This window comes from Leucopleurus acutus (assembly GCF_964270905.1).
Source record: "Leucopleurus acutus genome assembly, chromosome: 21".
Classification (NCBI taxonomy): Eukaryota; Metazoa; Chordata; class Mammalia; order Artiodactyla; family Delphinidae; genus Leucopleurus; species Leucopleurus acutus.
Genome location: NC_139163.1, coordinates 12,600,894 through 12,620,149, shown reverse-complemented (window position 1 = coordinate 12,620,149; position 19,256 = coordinate 12,600,894). Strand labels below are relative to the sequence as shown.

Here is a 19,256-nt window from a genome sequence, read left to right as displayed (position 1 = left end):
TACAGGCTCTCCCCACCCTACCCCCAGCCCCCCAGAGAACTTACCATCCATTCAGTCAAGGAGACACGTGATAATCTAATACTCGCCCATAGAAATGAAAAGGCCACTTGTTTAAAGTATAACAGTGAAAAGCATATTGCATTATGACCTCCTCTAATAGGGGATCTGGTTTCACCCAGAGGGTGACGTGAGTTAACACCTGAGGGGATGGGCAGGGTAGCGGGGTGGGAGCGCGGGAGCACGGCGTATGTTAAGGGATGGGTGTGGCGTGTGGATGGGCTGGAGAGAAGCTGAGGCCAGGCCGGGCTCCATGGGCCAGCTGAAGAATTTGGTCTTACGCTGAGAGGCGTAAGAAGTCACTGGAAGTTCTAAGGAGGAGGGTGACAGTACCATATTTGAACTTGGCAAGATTACTCTGGCAGCACCGTGGAGAAAGGAAAGTAGGCCTCCAGAGGGGCTGGATGAGGGACGGCCAACCCGTCAGGAAGGTACTGCACAGACCTAGCAAAGAGATGAGAACAGTGTGGATGAGGGTAAAGGAAGTGGGGAGAAATGGGTGGGTTGGGGACATATTTAGGCATTAAAATTGCCAGGGCCTGGTGATGCACTTTGGGATTAAGGGACCGAGCAGTGACGGGCATGACACTTGGTTTCTGGCTTACAGGACTAAGGAGGGAAGGTGTGTCTTTGCCCGTCCCGGGAAATTGAAAGAGGAGTGGTTTGGAGGCAGAGGAACGTCTGTGTTGACTCTGAGACGTGTCACGTCGTGTGCCTGGAGCTTGAGGACTGAGCTGGAGATACACAGATGTGTGGTTCTCGGGAGGGCCCGGGGCCGGTGAAGCTGTGGGCAGGAAGGTCAGCCAGGGGAGAGCCCACGTGAAGAGAGGAGACGGCCCCAGACACAGCCTGGAGTGGAGGAAGTTCATGCTTAATGATCAGATGGGGCGAGTGAGTCTGTGGAGGAAACAAAGATGGACTTGCTCGGGAAGCAGGAGGAAAGCCAGAAGAGCTGGGAAAAGTCTAAGGAGAGTGATGCCATCCTTTGAAGACGTCTGATGGGGGGCTTGATGTCACCCGAGAGGCAGGGGAGGCGCCACTGGAGAGCGACACCAGCTGAAATCTGTTGGCCCCTCTTGTCACAGAGACCAGAGGAACCAAATGGTTTCAAGCGGGGAGTGGCCATCCCCGGGCTCATTGTCGAGCGACACTGCGGGGCGGCAGAGACAGCGTGTGGACTTATTATCTGGGGCATCGCTGGCAAGCTCTGAACTTTGTAGCTGTTAATTTCTTTAACATTTTTCAACTTAGTCTCAAGAAACGTCCATTATAATAACCCCAGGGTAGCCTTTAATTTCCCTCTATTGCCCAAGAGTCTGCTTGAATAGCGACGATGATCATTGTACCTCATCTAATACTGGTTTTGAAGAAAGCAAAGTGCACAAAGAATAAAATTTGCCATGATTTTTTCCGCAAAGACGATTTTCAATTAAACAGGAAAAGTAACATTAAAAAAAAAAAAAAAAAAACACCTTTTATTGTTCTGGTTAGTGAACCCTCTGACTCCCGCTGGGAGTTCGTATATTCTAATGATGAACAAGCACATCTCCTCAGGTCGGGAGGCCAGATAAGGACTCAGCAGCCACCACCCACCGTGGATGATGCTGGGACTATAATAGACACGGTAATGGATGTGCAGGTGGGACGGATTTCTAGGAGCATCTGAGGCAGAGGGAAGGAGCTTGTGCTGAGGTTCCAAGATGAGCAGGCAAGGGCATGTCGTGTTCCTGAAGCTACAAAGAACACGACAAGGTTGCAGCTGAGTGACTAAGGCAGGAGTGAAGAGATCGGAAACTGGAAATGGCCATACCTTAAGAACCAGGGACTTGGGCTCTGGTATGTAAAGGGACTTGTGTTTAAGGAACAAAGGTGTTTTAGATCATATCAGTTGCAGAAACAGATAAGCCCCGAAGTCTCAGTGGCTTAACCCAATGGAAGTTTATTTTTTGCTACAGAAAGTCTGAAAAGGGTCATTGTGATCCACAGTTGACCCTCTGAACAAGGATGCAGACACTGGTGGGGACTGAAACGTGTCCCCCAAATCTGTACCTCAGAGCCCTAGCCCCCCATGTGGTGATGTCTGGCGGTGAGGCCTTTGGGAAGTAATCAAGTTTGGACAAGGTCATGATCCTTTTTATTCCCGCTGGGTCTTCCTCTCTTGCCATTTAAGGGGCATCTCTGTCCTTGTTTCTCCCTGCTTAGGAGTGATTCTCCACCCTGGGTATGCTAAGAATACCCTGAAGCCATTATGAAATATCAGAGCCCAGGCTGCATCCTCAGAGGTTCCGACGTCACTGGTGTGGGTCGAGGGGCTGAGGACTGCAGCGAGAGACCCTCTGGTGCATAGACCTAGCGTGCCTGCCCTGGGTGCCCACAGCCCTGGCATGGCTTCCAGCCCCGCACTCCCATCCTTGCCGGTCACACTGTCCCAAGAAGCCTCTTCCCATCATTCTCTCCCCCCTGCCCCAGTCCCCAGGGTCACTCTGTGTCGTTGGCGCTGGCCTGTCTGAAACCTGACATCAACAGGGAAAGGAAAAGAGATGAGTAGTTTGAGCATCTGAAGTGAACTCAGCACTTCGCAGACATAATTTTACTCAACCCTCAGAACAGTCCTAAGACATGACTGCTGTCATCCCCACTTTACAAACGGGGGCATGGAAGTTCCCAGAACACACAGCCAGGACACAGTAAGCCGGCTGGACTGCTGCCGGGGCTGCCTGAGTCCACGCCCCGCGCAGGGTCCCTCCCTGAGCTTGGCCGAGGCGGGGGAGGGTCTTCCCACCGGCCATCCCAGGTTTGCCAGTTCAACTGCCCCCCACACCCCAGGGTGGGAGCGGAGGGATTCAGGGGGAGGGATCCTGACAGAGTGAAGAAAAGAGCCCAGAGTCGGGACTTCCTGTAGAAACTCAGTCCCCGGTAGAGAATGCGGGACGCTTGGCTTTTGGTGGCCGAGGCAGGCCTACACCCACCCCCGGGTCTGTTCCACTTTCCCCCTCGGCACCAAACACGCCCTCGTTGCCAGCGGGCAGGGGGCTCAGCTGCCCCTGCAGTGCTTTTCTCAGCTGGTGGGCCGCTGGCTGTGGGATCCAGCATCTGTCAGAGGGATTCCTTAGGGTGGGACAGAGACGAGGCACTTTGACCTCACCAGAGCCCTTTGTGTGCAGAGAGCTCTGTCCCCTCCCGGCCTCTCCCCTCCTGTTCTCCCTGCTGTGCTGGCTGGAGCCCTTGAGGAACCTCAGGGGAATGTAAAGAGCTAGAACATGACCGGAAAGAGAACAGCTGAGACCAGTTCAGCCACTTCTTTGCCGTGCAACCCGGGGATAGTCACTTAATCTCTCTGTGCGGCGGGTTCCTTATCGGTCCCACAGGAATGACTACGTGTGCCTCTCAGGCTTGCTGGGCGTGTGAAATGAGATAAGATATAGAGAGTATCCGACTAGAATATATGGTTAGTAGCTATACAGTAACCCCACCCTTGCCCCCCGATTCTTAAAAGGGAGCTTCAGCCTGTGTCCTTCTAATGCGTCACATTGGGTGCACGGGGGGAGGGGGAAGCTCTGGCCAGGTCACTCTTGGCCCAAAACAATGCTGCAAGGTCACATCAGGGATTCAAATACACACTTGCAGCAAAGGCCACAGAGTGAAACACAAGTCCTGTTTTAAATCGCCATGAGAATTCTGAGACAGGCCATCATGGCCAGTCAGGGGCAGGAAAGGAGTTTCCCAGGAAAGGGGTAGATGGAGGGATCTGGCCACTGGGTCATCAGGGGAGGGAAAGAGGACAGAGTCTGGCTTTTTGATGCCTCAGGGCTGGGGGGCAGAAGCCACGGACAGGGCGAGCTGTGCACACAGGACTCTGTGCAGAGGCGGCGCGGAGTGCTCGAAGTGTGGCCACTGGGGCAGCCCTCAGGCTTTGCCCAGGTGTGCAGAGCGCTGGCTTTGCAGGGCCACATGTAGCACTCACTCCCACTCCCAGCCATTCCTGGAAGTGGTTCAGAACCAGCTCAGAAGCTGGGGAGACCAGGGTTCCCCCAGATACATGGTGGGAGGTAAAGGGCAGTTGGTAAGACCTCGAGATCACAGGCTCGAACTGGAGGGCTGGGGGATGAGGAATCCCTGGGTCGGTGCTAGAGTTCTAGCAAAGCCACTGGCAAGGCTGAGCCTGCAGTCAAGGACTTGCCGGCCTCCTGCATCCCGAGGAGGCCCAGGCTCCTTGGATCCAAATACCAGGAAACCACCTGCTCCGGGAGGAGGCTCTGGTGGGGACCACCACGTGTGCAGCAGTCGAGATGCCTTCCCCCTGGGGAGCGTGACATCACTTGCAGGATTTAGATGACCTTGAGGCATGTGCCTCTGACCCAGAGATGCTGCTCGTGGCTGATATGAGGGGCACCAGGCGCCCCTCACTCCTCACCTGGGCCTGCTGGGCAAGAGTACGGTCCCTGACCCTGGGACAGAGACTCTCCCATGTAAAGCTGACTCACAGAGGCAGAGATCTTTGGCCTCATGATGCCTTGCTAAGGTTTCACCACTGCCTTCCTAAAGCAGACACCCAGCCTGGGTTAGGCACATGCTCCTCTGCCCTCAGGTTCCCATTATCACCTTTCACGCCCAGTGAGTCCTTTCCCGTTGAGTTTCCAGAACCTGCTCTAATGAATGAGTGCTTCTCATCTCACCAGTCTGCTCCTGTGCACAAGGCCAGTCTGCATGGCATCCTGTGTTCAGGCCAGCCCACCCCGCCGCCCCCCCTTCCCATCCCCAGATCAGAAGAGACCTCCCAGCCCTGTGGGCCCGGCTGACCTGGGAAAGGGCCTCTGAGATCAAAGGCCACACTTTCCCCAAGGACTTGTCCCCATAAGCTCCTGTGCCTCAGATGTATCTTCCTGCAGAAGGTGACATGTTTCTAAGAGTTAATTGACTTAGCTGTTTTAATAAGCTCTCTTGAGACGCATATTCAACTATAGTACACCTGCCTCTTATCCCATAAAATGCAGCTCACAGGGGTTAATGTCACAAGGTGTGTGGAAGTTGGAAGCCGAGCGGCACTTGGAAGGCGGGACCTGTGTTGTAGGAAGTTTAGAGAAATGTGATTTTCATGGGCTCAACTTCCTTGGAGAGAGTTGGCAGGAAGCAAGGATCAGTCAGGAAAGCAGTGGAAAAGTATCAGAGCCAGGAAGCTGATTACTAGGTGGCAAGGAGACCTTGGGACAGTCACTTCTCCCATCGCAGGCATTTGTTTTCTGAGCTGCAAAATAAAAGGCACTGATGTAAGGCTGCCGCGAAGGGCCGTGAAAGCTGTTCGTTGTGCCCGGATGCTGTGTCCGTGGGGGCGTGGCTCACACTATAGTCGTCATAGATTTGCATATTTATTTTGACAGTATGTTGGTCTGTGACAGTCATGTTGCTATGACAAAATAGATATATTAAAATAATTGTCTAGCAGATATAAGTTAAGTGTTTTGAAGAAGAAGTGACTTAAAATTTTTTTTTGGCACAGAGATGCATGGGCTTAGTGGCGCTCCTCTTTGGTTGTGCTTTAAGTTCCCTCCAGCTCAGGATGTATTTATTAGGTTGCTGAGGTGGGACTGTCCAGCAGGAAGGCAGACTCTAGACAGAGATAAGACGAGGACCTGAACAGTGAGCCCTAATTAAGGGCAATTCCCTTTCAAGTTCCCTGGGAACAATGAGGAAATAAGATGCAGGAAAGCCAAAGCCTGCCCTTGAAGCACCGGTGAAACCAAAATCTTACTGCCAACTTCCTGGTTGGTCTTTGAAACTGCAAAAGCCAGGCCACTGCCTTTGTTTCCCCACAGACCCCTGTGCAGAGATTCAGGAATCCCTGCTTTCCTCAGGCACCGGTGGGCTGACCTGAAGGACCTCAGTTGCCCAGATCCACACTCGCTGGGAGGCCATGAAAGTGGCCTGGAGGCGACAGCCCGAGGGGCTGAGCAGTGCGCCTAGGTTCACAGACTGAGCCCACGGTGGGTCCAGAAAGGGACCCACAGGCTCCTGATTAGAGAAATAGCTCATGGGATCCACACAACACACCCCTTCCAGCCTGATGATTTCCATCAGGTAAAGACTAAGGAAAACAAAATGAAGCCCCCAGACTAATTCTTCCAGGAATAACGAGCCTTGCCGTCTCTAAATCTACCACTTTCACTAATTCCTTGTTCCATCGTGGCATCTGTCATTGCTTGCTGGCTGTTTCCTTTGCCAGTCATTTTTATTCATTCTGGGTTTTAAGATTAGAGGTCTGGTGACTGTTTTTGCCGTGGGAGATTTCACCTGGGAGAGACCATTCAGGACAGAGAGCGCAGAATGGCTGCACTTGCCTCAGTTTTTGTGAACTTGGGTACCAGTCTCTCCCTTCTCAGGGCCACGTGAAGGTATGTAGCTTCGATCCAAATTAATTGTGTCTGCAGTGTCAGGGCATCTCTGCTGGGCTGAGACACAACCTTTTCACTCCTCTGGCTGGCTGGCTGCGTATCTGAAGAGACAGTAGGCAATAATGCTCCGTTGGCTCTGCAGCGAAGGTTTTCCCTCTCTCCGCTCAGCTTATAGAGCCTCAGCTGGGGAACAACCCTGAGAATAAATGACAACTGTCAGTCATATCTTACCTGCAGCTGCCTGCACCACTGTAAGCCCTGCTGCTTTCTGAACTTTACAGTTCCCTTAGAGTAGCAGCACTAACGCCTAGTTTCCTGGTTCAGGGTCTTCAAACTGTAAGGATTTCCAAGAGCAAGATTAATTTTAAGGGAATCTGTTTTAAGATCATCAACGTTCATATATATTGCAAAAATCGTCCTGATTAAAAACATGTCCTTTTCCTACTTTATATAAGAAAGGAGTACCCCTCAGCAGTCAAGAACCTTACTAAGGTGCATTGCCTCCGTACATAAAAGCCTCCAGGGCCAGACAAAGAAACAGTTTGAAATGTTGGTGTAGGTGTACAGAAAAGAATGCGTCTAGTGACAAAATAACAAAACGTAAAAATAGTCAAGTATTTGCCCATGCTCTCTTTTAAATTATTTAAGAGAACCCCAATTGAGTTGTCAGCTGAAACACTATTTAAACATTTATGATGATAGATCACTATGTGAATGTTGGCATTCAAAGAAGCCATTCAAAGAATTAAATGACAGACTAGTTCTATTTCCATCTACTTATTTATGTAAACAACTTTCTTATCACTTAGATTTAACAAATAGGAATAGAATGGATTCTGAACTTGTCTCATTCTAGAGATCAATCATATTCATTCATGGATATACAAACTGATTTTTTTTTTTTTTTTTTTTTTTTTTGCGGCACATGGGCCTTTCACTGTTGTGGCCTCTCCCGCTGCGGAGCACAGGCTCTGGACGCGCAGGCTCAGCGGCCATGGCTCACGGGCCCAGCCGCTCCGCGGCATGTGGGATCCTCCCGGACCGGGGCACGAACCCGTGTCCCCCACATTGGCAGGCAGACTCTCAACAACTGTGCCACCAGTGAAGCCTACCAACTGATTTTTAAAAGCATCCTATTCCTTTCATTATGAGATACATTTCCAGTAAAATGTAACTTTTTATTTTAAAAGATCATTTATTGAAATTTGGGGTTCCACTGGTACAATGACAGGCAAAGCTACTTTGAAACAACTCTTCTCCCCAGCAACAACTGAAAACGCTGCTGGACTCTGTGTGTGCGTGTGTGTGTGTGCGCGCGCATGCACGCGCACACAGTGTGATGGATCAGAGACAGACTAAGACCTAGAGAACAAGGTGTATCTGGAAATTGGCACCATGTCTCCGCTGCATTTAAACACTGATCACGGAAACAGCAGCTGAGAGACTAAGAAACTGAACTGAGGTTTTGACAGAATCACAGGATGGGGGAAATGACAAAAATTGGAGTTCATGGGCCACCAAGCAGAAGAGATCTAGTAAACATCCTAGACTTTCAGTTGGGACAATAAAGGACAATGCCCTTGGAGTAAGAAGGAGCTAGAAGTAAACTAGGGGTGAAACCCTCTGGAGGACTGAAGCCTTCATAAAACCCAAGCTGAGCTTCGAGTCATCTTAATCCCTGACTAACTCCACTCTGGGTTAAGATGGTCTGCCTGTAGCCTAGGTGCCCTTCATAAGCAAAAGCCTGTGCTCTCTAGAAAAAGATAACAACATATGGAGTGTCAAATGATATCTACAGTTTTTTGTATACAATATGCAGCATTCCCAGAATATGGGAAAACAAGTCCTGACTGGAAACTCAGGAGAAATAAACAGGCAAGTCTTGACTGAAAAATCAAGAGAAAAACAGTAGACAATAGACTCAAACCCACTGGTCCAGATACCGATATGACTTTAAAGAGAGCTATGATAAAAGAACTAAATGACAAAATGGAGACCTGCAGTAGTAAACTAGAATCTTTTTTAACAGGTGAACTCTATAACTGAAGACAGCTCTCCAGCTTAAATAGGCAAAAAGATGAAAAAGGCAGAAAAGAATGTTCGAGATACATGGGACATAGTGAAAAGGCCACAGAAGGATTAGAGAGAGAAGATGAGACACAAGTAATATTTGAGAGATAAAGTTTGAGAACTTTCTGAAACAGACAAGAAATAGCAAATCATAGACTCAAGAAGTGCTGTGAAATCCATTAATTTCAGAACTGCTGATACCACAGAAATGAGAAAAACTTAAAAGCAGCAATAGAAAATTGTTCAAAGAAGCAGTGATAAGACTGACAGCTGACTTTCTAACAGAAATACTGGAATCCAGAAAGACAATAGAATGATATCCCCAAATGATAAAAGAAAAATAATGATCAGTTCTATATCCAGTGAAAATATCCCTCAAAAATGAAGGCAAGGGACTTCCCAGGTGGTTCAGTGGTTAAGACTCCGTGCTCCCAATGCAGGGGGCCTGGGTTCAACTCCTGGTCGGGGAAATAGATCCTGCGTGTCACAACTGAGACCCAGCATAGCCAAATAAATAAAAAATTTTTTTTTTAAAGGAAGGCAATATAATGACTTTTTCTAGAGACAGAACAGTGAGAGAATTTATTGCCAGCACGTTTAGAGTGGAGGAAATGCTAAATTCTTAAGGTGGAAGGAAAATTGTCACAAATGGAAGCACAGAGATGGAGGAAGGGATGAAGAGTTACAGAAAGGGTAAATGTGTAGGAAAAATTAAGCTAATAATAATAGTAGTAATAATAATTTTTAGATTAAAAACCCATACGGAATGGAAATACATGACAACAGAAGCACAGAAGGTAGGAGAAATGTAAAATTCAAAGTTAAAGTGTTTAAATGTCTTTGCATTGCCTGGGAAGTTGTGGGAGTGCAAATTTATATTAGATTTCGATTGACCAATATTTCAATTTTTAAAAATCATCTCTAGGGCACTATTCCAGAAAGAGATTAATTAAAATATACAAATAGCAAGGTGATAGAGGAGAGGAAAAGGAGCAATAATAATCATACATACATAATCCAAAAGGAATTAAGAAAGGAGAGAAAAACTGTCAAATGTGTAATGAATACAAGACATGTATTTAGGTGGCTGATTTAAACATAAAAATTTCCTTAAGTACATTGCAAGTCAACGTTTATTGTTTTTTACTAATATTTCATTAAATACTCCAATTAATCTGAATTAGTCTATTTATATAAAGTTCAAAAGCAGGTAAAACTAATCTACAGTGTTAGAATAGTGTTTACACTTGGAAGAACAGTGACTAAAAGGGGGCACGAGAAGGTGCCTGTATGTGAAGGTTATGTTCTGTTTCCTGATCTGGGTGCCGGCTACACAGCTGCATTTACTTTGTCAGGATGAACAGTACACTTATCATTTATTCACTTTGTATGTATCTATGCTAAACTTTAATAGAAATTCACATTTAAAACAACTATCAGACTGGATAAGATAAGAGCAAAAACTAATATATGCTGCTTATAAAAGGTGTACATTAAATGTAAGTATGCAGAAAAGTTGAAAGTAATAGCATTTTTAAAAGACATAGCAAACACTCACCAAAGGAGAGCTGGTGCAGCTATAACATCAGTCGGTGCAGACTCTAAGCTTAGACTATTTTTAAGATAAAGAAAGACAGTTCACGCTGATATAAAGTTCAATCTCCCAAGAAGTTGTAATAATTCTGAATTTTCATGCTCCTAATTACACGATCTCAAAATAAATAAAGCAAATATTGGTAAAACCAAAAGGAGAAATGGGTAAATTCACAATGATAATAAGTTCTAAGACATCTTTCTCAGTAACTGATAATACAAGAAAATAAAAAAATAGAAGGATACAGAAAATTTATGAAGCATAATTAACATATTTACTTAATTGATATTACTAGAACACTGTACCCAACTACCACTAAAATACACATTATTCTCAAGTACACATGGAACATTTGTCAAAAATGACCATATTTTAGCCATAAAGCATTTCTCAACAAATTGGAACTGTATGAAATCATACAGAATGTGTTCTCTGACTACAGTGTAATTAAAGTATAATCAATAATAAAAAGAAAAATTTCAATTCTATATACTTGGAAAATAACGAGGGACTTCTAAATAACTCATGGTTCAAAGAAGAAGTAACTATGGGTATTTGGACTGTGGGATGCAAGTAAAGTCATTCTTAAATGGAAATTAATAGTTATACATTCCAAGTGATGACAAGGGTGGAGTAACAAAGTCTCATATCGTGCCAGGAGGAGCAAATTAATATAGCAACTTTGAAAAACTATTTGGCATTATCTGATAAAGGTGAACATACGCATACTCCAAATCTAGCAATTCTACTCCTACACATATTACAACAGAAATGCATACCTAAGTGCATCAAAGAACATGTACAAGAATGTTTATATTAGCATTATTCATAATTTTTAAAAACTGGATATTCATACAATAGAACTTTTGTGTCTTAATGGGTATATTAGAAGGAAGTTGGAAGTTATCACTAAAAATATGTTTTTGGTTTCTTATTACAAAAATAACAGATATTTATTTTAGGAAAGTTAGTTCAATTCAATAAGCAATAATAAGAATATAAAAGTCAGCTATGATCCTTCTGTATCAGTTATGAACTATCTACTGCAAGTTTTAGAAAACCTAGCCAACAATGACTAAACATATACGAATTTATTTGTATCACATAAGAAGTATGTACTTTATGTGGTTCAGCTGTTTAACAGTGTCATTTTAAAAAACTAGGCTCTTTTGATTCTTCTGCTCTATATTAGCATATTAACTTTTTCCCTTCATGCTTGTTGACTCATGGTTTCAGAATGGTTGCTGCCGGTCCAGGGATCATGTCCTTACAACCTACATTCCAAACTGCAGAAGAAGAAAAGAGGTAGCGCTAGCAACTCATGTTAATTTTTTCATATCAAAGCAAAGCCTCCCACTCGAAGCATCTCAGCAGATCTCAATGCCAGTAGTGAGTCACATGACCATTCCTACTCACAAGGGACCCTGGGCAGATGAGAAAGCTTTCCTCTTTCTTTAGTAAGGGATGGAAAGGAAGAAAGAAGTTCAGAATGGCTTCAGTTTAGCCAAAAAAAGTCTACCAAGGCAGCCACACAAATTTTACCCTGTCATATTTTGTTATATTCACTTCCACTCTTTCTTAGACATAAATATGCTTTTTTAAAAAAAATAAATTTATTTATTTATTTTTGTCTGCATTGGGTCTTCATTGCACGCAGGCTTTCTCTAGTTGCAGTGAGCGGGGACTACTCTTCGTTGCAGTGTGTGGGCTTCTCACTGCGGTGGTTTCTCTTGCTGCGGAGCACCAGCTCTAGGCACGCGGGCTTCAGTAGTTGTGGCGCACGGGCTTAGTTGCTCCATGACATGTGGGATCTTCCCGGACCAGGGCTCGAACCCATGTCCCTTGCATTGGCAGATGGATTCTTAACCACTGCACCACCAGGGAAGCCCTAAATATGCTTTAAGTATTTACAAAAATGAGATCATCCTTCACAAACTATTTACTAGCCTTTTTTCACTTAAAAAAGTATGGCAGTAAATACAAATGGCATAATAATTGTATATGCCTGCATGGTATTTCATTATTTGGATGTGCTGTAATTTAACCATACCTTTATTACCAAATGTTTAAATTGCTTCTTAATAATATTGTAATTCTGAATAATAATTCTGAATAATATTGTAAAAAAGGTGCTTGTATATACAAATTTATTTTCTTAGAATATGTTCTCTGAAGTGGTTTTCAAGGAAAAGCATGTATACAATAAAAATTATATAAATATTGCCAAACATTGCCACTCTGGAGGAGAGTGACCCAGAAACCCACTCCTAGCTGTGTGCCTCATATTGGTGTTTTTCAAACACTGGTCTTGATTCATAATGGACAGTGACATCAATTTGTGGATTGTTAACCAGTGTTTTAAAAAACCCACCTAAAACAGAATAGAATAGAATAAAGTATTAGCATGCTTTGCTCATGTTTTAGTGAAACTTCTGTTTCCTCTGTGAGAGTGTGTGTCCTGTACTGTGTCATGAAGCAAAATGAGTATTTTGCCAAGGGTTACAGACAAAATTTTTTTTTAATGTTCCCGTAGAGAAACACTCATGCATGCCTCCTGATTTCCCCCACTCATTTAAAATTTCTGTCTGTTGTTAACTGCCTTGATAAGAAGTTCTATAACAGTAACAGATTATAGCGGTGACGGCAGCGCTCCTGGTTTGCTTCGGACCTAAATGAAAATGTGTCCCATGAAGTTTTTTTTTTTTAAGATTTATTTATTTATTTTATTTAGTTTTGGCTGCGTATGGTCTTAGTTGCAGCACGCAGGATCTTCGTTGAGGCATGTGGGATCTTTCGTTGTGGTGCCCGGGCTTCTCTCTAGTTGTGGCGTGTGGGTTTTCTCTTCTCTAGTTGTGGCTCACGGGCTCCAGGGCGCGTGGGTTCTGTAGTTGTGGCACGCGGGTTCTAGTTGAGGCATGTGAGCTCAGTAGTTGTGGCGCGCGGGCTTAGTTGCCCCGCGGCATGCGGGATCTTAGCTCCCTGACCAGGGATTGAACCTGCGTCTCCTGCACTGTAAGGCATATTCCTTACCACTGGACCTCCAGGGAAGTCCCCCCATGAAATTTTGAAATGTAGAATTTTCACTGTTAATAACTAGCCTGTCAGTGAAGTTTTCATTTCCTCTTTACATCGTTTCATAAAGGTTTTCTTTTTTATTTGTAAGGAGTTGGATTTATTTTTAGTTAACTGTTATAATTAATTTATAGTTTTATTACCTGTGGTCAGATAATATGCATTGTGCTGTATAGGTTCTACTTTTTTGGAAGTTAATGCGATTTTCTTTGTGGATGAGGATATGATCAGTTTTTCCAACTTTTGTGTTTTTATAACAATTCCATTCTTATAAGAATTCTTTAATAATAATTATGTATATTTGTGTATATTTATGGTATATAAATACTCATTTACATTCTAAACTATTAATGTGGATTTGTAGCTGTTTCAGGCTTTTGAGACCATAATCAACTTGAATACTATTGAGAGAGCTGATTTTTTGGTTTACTTTTGGGGGGGTTTATTTGGTCTATTCTTTTATATCTAACCTTGCTGTGTCATTTTACCTAAGCTGTAAATTTTAAAAATAGTTTATAGTTACTTCATGTTGACATTCTTGTAGAGTGTAACCCATTCACATTTATTTTGAATATATTTGATTTTCTCTTTTATTATGCTTTCAATATTAGGGCTTCCTAGATATTTCCTTTTTTTTTTTCTTTTCATGTACTTTGATATTTGATTAATTTTGTATGCTTCTTTTTCTTCCTTTAGTGATTTGGAAGTTATGCATATAACTTTCTTCTGTATATTCCAAACTTCTAAATCAATGTCTAGAATGAACACTATATATTGACCATCCCTTCCCTCCAACAACAATGAAAATGCTTTTCCTTTCCTTTTTGGTTAAATAATTGGGAACTTTAGATCCAGGTTATTACATTAAACATTTTTTTAAAATATGCACCTTATTTTTCAATAAAATATTTTCACATAACTACATTAATATTACTAATACTTAACTATATTTTGTGATTTCATCGTTTACTGCTATTTATTTTAAAACCCTATCTTATTCGTTCTTGGGTTCTTTTATTTTGACTTATTTCTCGATTAGCTTGAGTAAATCTTAATATTATGGAAAAATGTCTGTCTGTCCTTAATGTCCATAATGTCTGTCCTTGCATGTCTGAATTCATCAGATACTGTTTTAAAAGAATACCTAACGTTTTGGAGTCAGATAAAACTAGATTCAAATGTTAGCTCTTCCTCATTATTGCCCTGAGACAATGGGGAAGTCTCTTCACCTTTTTTTTTCTTTTTTTTTTTTTTTTTTTTTTGTGGTACGCGGGCCTCTCACTGTTGTGGCCTCTCCCGTTGCGGAGCACAGGCTCCGGACGCGCAGGCTCAGCGGCCATGGCTCACGGGCCCAGCCGCTCTGCGGCATGTGGGATCTTCCCGGACCGGGGCACGAACCCGTGTCCCCTGCATCGGCAGGCGGACTCCCAACCACTGCGCCACCATGGAAGCCCCCTCTTCACCTTTTTGACTCAGTTCCTCCTGTGTAAAATGAAGGCACCATCAGCTATTTTATAGGATTCGTAAGGATCATACCAAGTGTAAGTGGGAATCATTTTCTCTGGGCTACAAAAAAGCTCACCATCTGGCCTCCAGACCCCCTTGCCTGGGAACGTTACCGTGCTTGCTGTTCTACACACACATCTTATTGTTTCTCACTTTGAACTTTGCTTCCGCTGCTCTCTTTGCTTGGACGTCCCTTTCTTCCCACTTCTAACCCCAACGCATGGGCCAGACACAGTCTGTAAGACTGAGTCCAACACGGGATTTGAGGAAAGCTTCCAGAAGGAAATAATATCTGCATTAAATGTGCCTCGTCTGAGTCCCCTCACCACCCAGTAAATGTGCACTTCACTTTAGACTTCAACTATTACACTGTTTGCACGGAATCCTCCTCCTACTAGGCTAGATTCTGGGATGCCACAGGATGGAGCAAACACAATTAGAGTTAAATACACCACTATGTCTGAACGTAGTGACTAGTTCATAGTAGGTGCCCAGTAAATACACCCAACTAACAAACTGAGACTGGCACGTTCCTCTCCTGCCCTATTTTCTGATAATGAGGTTGGATGTCTCTTCCTCGGGGCAACCATTTCAACTTGTTCAGGGGCCTGGGGCAGAAAAGCTGAAACCACAGCAGCTCCCAACATCTGAATACTTTCATTCTTTTACTTCATTTTGGGAGAGGTAAAGGGACGGCTCAGGACCCTTGCTTTAACTCAGTGATTTTTAGACTTGCCCATCAGTGCAGTACTTCTGAGTCCAGCTAGACTAGTGAAGTCTTTATTTTCTTATTCCCAGGCTAATCAGATATTAACCTCATACTTGGTTCTAGAATAGGCAAAGGTGCACTAGAAGAATTAGTAGTTATAAAAAATCTATAGAAAAGAGTTTCAATTGAGACATTCTGTGTACTAATTAATTTTTGTTATTGTTGTTTCAAATTGGGAAAGACAACCATTAACCAATTTTTGCCAGTCCCTGTCATGAGACACCAGTGCTGTATAGGAAAGATGTTTAAGAGCCTCTGCTCCAGTTAAACAAAATTAGAATTAAATACACCACTTATCAACAATACATTCTTTTATTTCATGAAAAGGAACAAAAATTTTTGTTTTGACTAATGGTATTTGCTTCCTAAAATAGGCTCATCACCCTACCTTGATTATTGAAGAAAGTAACCATTTACTGTCTTTTTCCTTCTTAGGCTGTGAGGTTGAGATTCTTGGTGTCAGACCTACTTACTGCCTAGAATATAAAAATGTCCCAACGGATATCAATTTTGCCAATGCAGTCAGCGATGCTCTTGACTTCTTCAAGTAAGTGTCCCAAATTCTTAGCCATGCCACTGTTCTTCCTGTTTCCAGGACCAATAATGAATGCTAAAGTGGATTAAGAAGGCTTGGTATAGGTGAAGTATGTCTCAGAGAGGTAGTGAGCCTCTCACACGGTGATTGCTACCCTCTAGTAGAGGATGATTGTGTGTTGAGTAATTTTAGGTAGGGGCACCCTTTGGAAACATTGAATTGAGAGCAAGGAAGTCCCCAGGGGTTTAGGACTTTCTTCTTTGTGTTGATGGAAATTAGAGAAGCAATGTGAATGTCACATTGTGAATAGTGAATTCACATAGTGAATGCCTGACTCTCCAAAGATATAAGTTTTTGACAAAAGAAGGAAGATCTTTGGTGGAATAAGTTTGGAAAAATTGCCTACTCTGCCATCTTCTTTTAAATGTACAAAGCCTATTAGCATATTAGTACATAGAACCTTTTTTTTTTTCTCTTCCACATGGAACTATCACACCCAGTTTGAAAAATGCAGAAATCAGTAATGGTCTGAATAGCACACGAGTGTGTCAGGGAAACTGACTTATTTCTAAGTTTTCAATTTTTTAAAAAAAAAGTGTATGTATTTATTTATTTTTGGCTGGGTTGGGTCTTCGTTGCGGCGTGCGGGCTTTCTCTAGTTGCGGCGAGAGGGGGCTACTCTTTGTTGCGGTGCACAGACGTCTCATTGCGGTGGCTTCTCTTGTTGTGGAGCATGGGCTCTAGGTGCGCAGACTTCAGTAATTGTGGCACACGGGCTCAGTAGTTGTGGCTCGCGGGCTCTAGACCGCAGCCTCAGTAGTTGTGGTGCACAGGCTTAGTTGCTCTGCGGCATGTGGGATCTTCCCGGACCAGGGCTCAAACCCGTGACCCCTGCATTGGTGGGCAGATTCTTAACCCCTGCGCCACCAGGGAAGTCCCTCAATTTTTTTTTTAACACTCAGCAACTTCAACCGTTCCTTTAACCATTCTCTCTCCCTAATTCTCTCCAACCCACTTCAGTAAGGAAAATTGATGTGACATTGTGAACTCTTTACATTGAAAAGAAATCTGGACAGGATCCTAAGGTGATGGGAGATCTGGGTGTCCCTGAAATCCAGGGTTGGGGGCCCCTTGCAGCTCTCAGGTAATTGGGCTGATGGCCACATGTCCTTCTGGCATGGTTCCTGGGCTGAAAGCTATAAATAGCCAATAACAGATCTGCAGGCGTTTCCACCCATCACTCCTCACCCAACCGCTCCATTACAAATGAGCTGACCAGTGATGGAGACCAGATCCATGTGGAAAACAGCTGGCCACCAAGAATTTGTCAGCTAAACTCCAACAGGCAAGAGCTCTTAGCCCTTGAAGACTCAGGTCCCTCATGAATCAACGAGCTCCAACATAGAAGTCTTTCACAAAAGGCATATGTATAAATCCCCGAATCTCAACCATCACAACTCCAGTGTTCCTGGCATCTGGGGTTGACAGCTTCCTGACACAAAGCCATCAGGTGAATCTGTGAGACTTACTAGCTTTCTGATCGCACGGAGATTTATGAATATGGCAAATAGCCTTAAAGAAACCGGCCCAGTGGCTGCTGTATTAAGGTGACGTGTCTAAACTGTAGTGACCTGAAAGCATTTCATCGAGCTTTAGTGCAACCAGTAAACCTTGTGAAATTTTTCCCACATACAAGCCCCACCCTGGAAGTGCACACACCTAAACACAGGATGTTCTGTGTGAACCAGCGCATCTGGGATGCTACAGGCACAAGTACAAAAGGCAGCTAAGTACGGAGACATATCCGAGGGCATGATTTTGTGGAAAGTTCCATCATGTTCCAACGTGGTGGAGGAAATGCCATCAGTCCATCAGTGTAATGAACATGGGCCTCAAGAGAGTTTAGGGATATGTATGAAAATGCCATTCCCAAGTTAGGACTTTTCCCTACTGCCTACACACGCGTGGGACCCTTAGTGGCTTTTTGTTCTCTGCCGTCTGTAGATGCAGGGGGCACTTGTATTAGTCATTCAGACACTAGCGAGTATGAATGATGATAATATTATTCGTGAGAAACAAGCGAATAGTAACTTACCCCCATCCCCGTTGGGGGGGGGGGGCACGGTATTTGTTAAAGAAGGGCCAGAGAAAAGAACACTTGACTAGCAATTTCCCTTAACTGGAAACCAGTATATCCTCCAAACTGTGAATGAAGTACACCTCAGGGTACGAGAACATCACAGCATCATTAAAAGGTGCGCCCTCTTGGCAAGTATGACCATGGTGAAGGAAGACGCCAGGCTGAACATTCTCTGGAACCGACCCCCGTGTCGTGAATGGAGTCGGTGTGGACATTCAAAAGCCCGGGCTGGTGGAGTCAAGTGTTCTGACCCTGGACGTGGGAAGTTCACATTTCCGGTCCTAGCCATGTCTCAGAGGTCCGTGAGGCCTAGAATCCTTTTTGGCCTATTTCCTCATCTGCAAATGCTTTTCTCTAGGGACACTTTTCAACTCAGATCCAGAATCTGCAGGCACATCCAAGCCACAGACATAGAGCTCATGCCGAGAAATGAAAGTGACTCAGTTTCACTGCTACCTTTGCCTTGTCTCACGCCCCACTTTCTTGGGGTTGGTGGGATTCTTATAGCAGAGTAAGAACCACTTCCACATGGTCATTTGGGTAGCAGAATGTTTCCCCATTGGTGCGGGCTGTTGCATTCTCTCAGAGTATCTGGGTCAGGGTGTTGGAGCTCCACCTGGGTCTCAGTGCTGGCTCCACTTCTCACGAGCTGTGTGATGTGGGCAACAGTACTGAACTCTCTGTTTAACGTATTCCTGCCTGATAGGGTTGCTGTGAGGATGAATTATGATAATGTATGAAAAGCCCTCAACGCAGTGCCTGACCTAGAATAACTATGACTTATTGAGCACTTACTATTATTATACCTTCAACTGACAGTTACAGAGCTCCTCCTGTATGCCAGACCCTAGGCTGAGCTGAGACACAGTGGAGAATGAATGCGTCCCAGGGTGAAAAACCCCGCAATTTAGAGGGGAGGGAAGGACACATAAATGGGCAATTACAGCACAGTGTGAAAAATCGCAACCCAGAGATGAACCAGGAAAGCCGTGGGAGTGCCCAGGAGGGCCACCCAACTGAGCCTGGGCATCAGGGATGCTTCCTGGAAGAAGCACCATCTTCCTGAGACCGGAAGGATGGGCGGGGTTGTGCAAACCACGCTCTGGAACTACTGTGAGGTTCTT

The 19,256-nt window shown here is 44.4% G+C and overlaps 1 protein-coding gene across 1 annotated transcript in view; it reads left to right on the top strand.

The window, feature by feature from the left end:
* Positions 1-19,256, top strand: part of ENPP6 (ectonucleotide pyrophosphatase/phosphodiesterase 6) — a gene marked incomplete at its 5' end in the record, with an annotated part of 88,854 nt that overhangs the window by 48,742 nt on the left and 20,856 nt on the right. The window contains one exon of the mRNA XM_082863854.1: positions 15,893-16,004. Coding sequence (XP_082719980.1) covers positions 15,893-16,004 — 112 coding nt within the window. The remainder of the gene's footprint in view (positions 1-15,892; positions 16,005-19,256) is intronic.